This window comes from Fukomys damarensis, unplaced genomic scaffold (genome assembly GCF_012274545.1).
Source record: "Fukomys damarensis isolate Sample0158 unplaced genomic scaffold, DMR_v1.0_HiC HiC_scaffold_37, whole genome shotgun sequence".
In the NCBI taxonomy this organism is placed as follows: Eukaryota; Metazoa; Chordata; class Mammalia; order Rodentia; family Bathyergidae; genus Fukomys; species Fukomys damarensis.
The window spans coordinates 63171876-63178634 of NW_022900949.1; the positions used below are offsets into that span (position 1 = coordinate 63171876).

At 40.1% G+C, this 6759-nt stretch overlaps 1 protein-coding gene across 1 annotated transcript in view; it reads right to left on the reverse strand.

Moving 5' to 3' along the window:
- Gmps (guanine monophosphate synthase) overlaps positions 1 to 1428 on the reverse strand; it is a 71007-nt gene extending 69579 nt beyond the window's left edge. The window contains exon 1 of the mRNA XM_010636908.3: positions 1393 to 1428. Coding sequence (XP_010635210.1) covers positions 1393 to 1413 — 21 coding nt within the window. The 5' untranslated portion in view covers positions 1414 to 1428. The remainder of the gene's footprint in view (positions 1 to 1392) is intronic.
- Between the last annotated feature and the right edge of the window lie 5331 nt (positions 1429 to 6759).

Sequence of the window (6759 nt, forward strand, 5' to 3'; positions counted from 1 at the left end):
CGCGGCTCCGGAAGGAGGGGCTGCATCGGCCCCGCCCCGAGACCAAACCCGGCCGCCCAGCTGCCGAGAACGCGCGGAGACCAAGCAGAGGTCTGTCTAGCCTGCTGCCCCAGCCCAGTGGTCTGTGGTCCTTGGCTGTTGCGAAGGGCTGCCGGCGCTCTGGGCCTGTAGGTAACTCTTACCGGTGGCGCGGCCTCATCTCCGGCTCCGGAAGGAGGGGCTGCATCGGCCCCGCCCCGAGACCAAACCCGGCCGCCCAGCTGCCGAGAACGCGCGGAGACCAAGCAGAGGTCTGTCTAGCCTGCTGCCCCAGCCCAGTGGTCTGTGGTCCTTGGCTGTTGCGAAGGGCTGCCGGCGCTCTGGGCCTGTAGGTAACTCTTACCGGTGGCGCGGCCTCATCTCCAGTTTCCTGACATGGAGAGGGCAGGGCTGCTTTCTGCTTTGAAAAAGTTTCGTGGCCTCCGTGCTGGATTTGATCTTTGAGGTGCCGCGAAAGTTTTGCAGCGTGTGCAGTACTTCCAAAGAGAAGAGAGGATGGGAACAACAGTATGAGAGGCAGCAGGGCCAGGCGACTTTATCTGAATAGCAAACTGCTTCCTCCGTAGAACCGCTTGGAGGAAGGAACTGCAGTCCCCCCAGTACCCCTTGGCTCCTGTCAAGACAAGTGTACAGCCAGGTGTAGTGACAAACACCTAAAATCCTAGCTAGCAGCCTGGGACACTGAGGCAGAAAGATTGCAAATTCGAGCCCAGCTTGGGCAGTTTAGTGACTTAGCTAGACAAGGTCCCTAAATCAAGAATTGTAGGACAGCTGGAGATGTAGCTAAGAGCAAAACACGACTTAGGGACCTAAATCAGAGTTGGGGAATAATAATGACGCTTAGGGTGGAACACATCCCCCTTTTAACAAATACTTAGCTAGTCTAATGCAGACCACACTTGCTGTGTCAGGCTCTAGTTCAGATACCAAGGATCCAGAATGAGCCAGTCCTGACTTCCAAAACATTGAGGATTGATGTTTTTAATCCACCTTTTACAAATGAGAAAATTTAGGGTCAGTGAATTAATGTCCTACAATACAGTTGTGGTTTTTTGGCAGTGTCGAGGTTTGAACCTAGTTAGCACTGAGCTACCTCGGCGAGACCTGTTTTTATGTTTTCATTTTGAGATAGGGCCTTGATGTAAATTGTCCAGACTGAGCTGGAACTTGCAATTCTCCTGCCTCAGCCTCTTAGAATGCTAGGGTTATAGACAAGAGTCAGAGTGCCTGGTTTCACTATATAATTTAAAACCTTCCCAATCTGGGAAAGGTTAAGCAATTGTTAGTAAAACATTTACAGGAACAAAAAGCTCAAAGCTCTAGAGGGCTTTGGACTCAAAATATTTTCCTTACCTTTCTTTGAACTAAACGCATGTTTGAACTTTTTAAAGCCATGGATACTGTCTCATCTTGGCAGGGCTGTCTGAACAATCCAGAGAAGAGTAAAGTAACCAATTGGAAAGCCTGAACTTGCATACACATCCATTCCTAATGAGATAGAATGTGATGTGATGTGTCAGCATCAAGGATTGGCTAAATCTCGGCTATATTACATAATAGCTATCTGAAATATGTTCCAGTGGTCACTTGTGTTTATGGCTAAGAACTTTAGTATGTACTTGGATCCTTATAGGTTGGGGAATTGTATAGCTCAGCATTAGAGCTTTTGCCTGGCACGTGCAAGGCCCTGGGTTCAATCAGCAGTACTGAAAAATGTAGTGTAAGAGCCTTATATTGAAGTCTTCAACTTCTGAGTCGATAGACTCCTCCCTTTCTTGAAACTGTATTCTCCTACATCTCTGCTGCATAGTGGCATCTTTTCATCTCTAAGCTTTTGATTGCCTTTTCTTGTTCTTTACATATCTGTTGTTCCTAGTTTTCAATGTTAGGTTTCTTCGGTGTTTGTATTCCTAACCCTTTTCTCATTTTTACTTTTCGCTTATGTTTCCCTTATGTGCTGTTTAAAAATATATACTTAAAACCAGACATGGTAGCACATGCCTGTAATCCCAGCACTCAGGAGGCTGAGGCAGGAGAATTGGTGCATGTTCAACGCCGGCTTGGGCTACATAGTGAGTTCAAGTCCTCCAGCCTGAACTGTGTAGTAAGACCCTGTCTCAAAAAACAAAACAAAACAAAACACGCATACACACACACGCACGCACGCACACACGCGCTTTTTAAAATACTCTAGCCAGGTGTGGTGCTGCACACCTATAATGCCAGCACTCCAGAGGCTGAAGCAGAAGGATTACCTTGAGTTCAAGGCCATTCTGAGCTACACATGTAGAGACCTTGTTTCAAAAAAACAACAACAAAAAAATACTCCTAAGAGTCTCTATATCCTGACATCTCTTTTCTGAGCTCCAGATCCATGTAACTGTATATCCCCAGGAAGATCTCCAATGCCATATTGTTACCCGAACTGAGTCCTTTTTCCACTCAGAATTGTGAAACCAGAAAGACCCAACACCAACTGAGCAGTAGAGGAGATTTTTATTCTTGGCCAACAGTAGGAAAATGGGAGAGGAACACGCAAGTGAACTTCTCAGCACATTAGGGTGTGGGGGTTATAAATACAGTTTAACGGAAATGGGGGGTAGGAGGATAGGTCATAGAGAAATGTTCGTGCGTTTTCTGGGAATGAGTATATTTTGTGGGAAATCTGGTTCTACCTTTCTCTGTTCTGTGGTTCCTTCAAGTCATTGCCTGGCACTTTCTCAACTGTTTTAACACTGGTGTGGCATTTAGCTTGCAGATGGATTATAATGACATCATAGATTGTCTGGCAGTCATTCTGCCAGCCATCTTAGGTCCATCCAGTTTTAGCCAGCCCACCCAAAAGGAAGCTATGATCTTCAGGCTTCCTGTCCTCAAAGTAAACAAGATCAGGGTGGAGTAGAAATTCTGCAAGGTCAAGTTTTGTAAGCTTAGGGCAGTATAATAATGTTGGGCCCAAAACTCAGCAAATCCTAACAAAACTTCTCTCCTAGTTTTTTATGCCCAGTTTCACGGCACCATGATGTTATGTGGAAAACATTTTTCACTAATAAGTTGTAGATTTCTCAAAGACATTCAAACTTTAAAAGTGAATTTACAGTAGAGACCCTTTACAAGTGTCAGGAAGTTCCTTTCTTTCCCTATCTTGCTGAGATTTTTAAATCAAGAATAGATGCTGTCTAATCCTTTTCTTTTTTTATAGCTCTTGAGATGACCATATAGGGTTTTTTTGTTCATTTTGTTAACTGATCTTTGACTGTTAGGCCAACCCTGCAGTCTTGGGATAAACCTCAATAAAACATGCTGTGTTTTGCTTTTTTTTTTTTTTTCTAAAATTCAATTAACTAAAATTTTGGTTTTTAATTTTTCCAACTATGTCCATGAGGAATAGTGTGGTTTTCTTGTAATGTCTTTGACTGATTTTAGAATCAGGCTTATGCTGCCCTCAAATAACATATTGGAAGTTTGCATAGATTGGTTGTTATTTCTAAAAGAATTGATATTTAATTCTCTCTTAAAAGTTTAGTACAATTCACCAATGAAGCCATCTAGGCCTAGAGTTTTCTTTATGATAAGGTTTTTAATTATAAATTTTATTTTAAAAAATGGACATGGGGTGCAGGGATAGTACTGAGAAGCAATAAGGCTCTGGTTTAACTTTTTTCTAATCTGCTAAAATGGAATATATTTATGTGCCAAATGAATGTTAATTGTGGTTTGCATCATGGGCACATGCATGCCCAAATCGTCAGTAAAGCTAGAAATCAATCAATCAGTCAATGGACATGGGGGCTGGGGATATGACTTAGTGGTAGAGCACTTGCTGAGAATCTGTGAGGCCCTGGATTTAATCTCTAGCACCAGGAAAGAAAGAAAGGATATGGGGCTATTTGTGTTACATATCTTTCTTGCGTGAGCTTTGGCAATATGTATTTTGAAGAATTTGTTCATTTCACTTAAGATGTTAAATTCATAGGCATAAGGTTGTTCATAATGTGTTATTTAGAAAATATTAATTTTAATATTTTTAATTTTACAAAATATTGAATTTTTATATATATATATGTAAAACATTTTTATTATATCCATCTTCACTATTACCCCCTGCTCTCATCTTTATTCACTTGGACTAATAATAGTCCCTGTTCTACTTTTTGGCCGTAATTTCCCTCTATTTACTACATTAGCAACAATCCAAAAATTCTGATACATTGTCCTTCCATTTTCAGTTCAAACTAATGTCTGATTTGCCTTTTGATTTCTTCTTTGACCCATGGGTTACCTAGAAGCATGATATGTATGTATATATCTGTGTATTTAATTTTCTTTTATTTCCCCCACCTTTCCACGTATGTCTGGTCTCTCTGAATCTTTCTCCTGGATTATCTCCCCAGCAGCTTCAATAAACTGCTGGAAGACAGTGGCTCAGATCCATACTAAATTGTCCCAACTCTAATAGGTGCTGGTGCGGGGCTCAGCTGACTGATAGGTCACACTTTGGCAAGTTTGTGAGCACTTTTGGGTATTTCCAACTCTGTAGTCCTCTTACAAAGACATAGTAATACAATCTGTTTTCCCATATGCTGCTCCAAAAATTATTTCATAAATCACGTTAAATTGCCTATTAGGACAGTCTTTCTATTTTATCCTTGGTATCTAGAGGTCCCTGGCAGATGCTTTAAAAAACCTAATTACTGGGTTAGGATCGATGTCATCTTTCAGAAGGAGAAACTGAAAATTTAGCTGGGGCTTCACAGCTAATGAAGACCACAAGGCCTTCTAACTTCCCATCCCTTGACAAGACCACCCAAACTGAGATTGTACACTTCCAGACCAGGGCACTTAAGCAGTAGAGGTAGTGCCCCAGGGAAGTGAGCAAGGGAGGAATAGGTTAATTTCAAGAGACCGGGGATTTAGCTCAGTGGTTCTGCTGCCTGCCTCAGAAGTGCAAGGACCAGAATTTGATCCCTGGTACAAAAAAAAAAAAAGTAAAAGGAAAACTTGAAGATCAGCCCTCAGACCCTCAGACAGGGTGCTGCCACCTCATGTGCCCTATCTGGACTCTTCATCTTTAGCACTTTGAGGGAATAATTTTCCCTTCCCTGGTCCTAAAGCCTCTGAGTAGAGTCCAAAAATCTGTCCATGAACCACACTTAGATGTGGCCCATGCAGGTAGGATAAGTTAGGATCTGGGCTGTTTTACACAGAGCAAGGGGAGAAAAGAGAGAAAGGAGGAAGGATTCAGAGCATATCCCAGTTTTACTTCACCATTCTGTAGGTCATATTCTCAAACATCAAAATGTGCCAAGTTACAAAAAGGTTGATGGTGTCAGGACGGTAGCCAAAGAAGTGTAGCGAGTCTCATTGATAAATCTGTGAGCTGGTACTGTTCACATTTCCAGACAGGGACTACTCTTCACTGGGCAAGCACAGCATTTAAATTCCAAATACTTGGAGATTTCCCAGATATATTTATACAATTTGTTTCTAATTTCATTTCATTTTTCTCATAGACTATATTTCATATGATATGAATCCTTTTAAATGTATCGAGATGTATTTTATGGCTCAGAACATAGCCTACCTTAGAATATTCTCTAGGTACTTGAGTAAAATATGTACTACACTGTTGTGTGGAATGTTCTATAAATTGCAAATAGTTCAAGTTAGTTGTTAGTGTTGCCCAAGACTATTCTTGCTGATTTTACTCCTCGCATGTTCTACTAATTATTAAGAAAGGGGATATTGAAATCTCCAAATATGATTGTGACTTTTCTAATCATCAGTTTTTTTTGTTTTTTTTTTCTTTTTATTGAGGTTATTGGTACAATCTAGGTATACAATACAATTACATTCATCATTGGGATTCTGTACCTTTACATAATAGGTCTTGATTCTCATTTTTCCCCTTGTCCTTGCCCTCCCTTCACCCGCTCCTCCCCTCTCCATTTACAAACACTTTATTTCCATTTTTTCAGTTTCTGATATTTTTTTCCTCTCCCTTATTACCTCTCCCCCACCCTTCCTACTTTCCTTACACCTTTAACCCTTTACTTCCTATTTCACATTATTAATTATCTCATTAGGATCCTGTGTACTATTATAGTTTTTCACACCAAAGAAACTATTCAGTATTTCAGTTAAAGAAATCTCTGTATGAACATTAAAAATAGGGAATCCTAAAATAAAAATAAAAAGGAAAATACAAGAGAAAAAGCAATGATGTAACATCAAAATAATCCTTAATTGTGGAGATGAAAATGGTCCCTGAACATATTTAAATTGCTTCTCGCTCTTATAGTCTTATTATTTTTTTCATTATTTAGAGAATACTTTCTTAGTTTCTGTAATCAAACCCATGTAGATATGACCTCACATATTTAGTACGTTGTGTTACCCCTGTACACAGGGAAAAAAATAAAAATAAAAATAAATTAACATTTCTAGACCAATATGGTTGTCCATTTCTGTACAATGCCAAGTCAACACAGTAAATTGGGATGACTTTTTCCAAAGTTGGCAGCACTGTTAAAGTTTCCCAAAATTCAATTTATATATGTGTGTGTGTGTGTGTGTGTGTGTATACATATATATATGTATATATATATGTATATATATATAAAGACTAATAATAGTATGTTATGCATCAATAGCAGCAACAGCTTTTCCAGATTCTGCAGTCATCTGAATAAAATTATAGACATTCAGCACATTCCATTA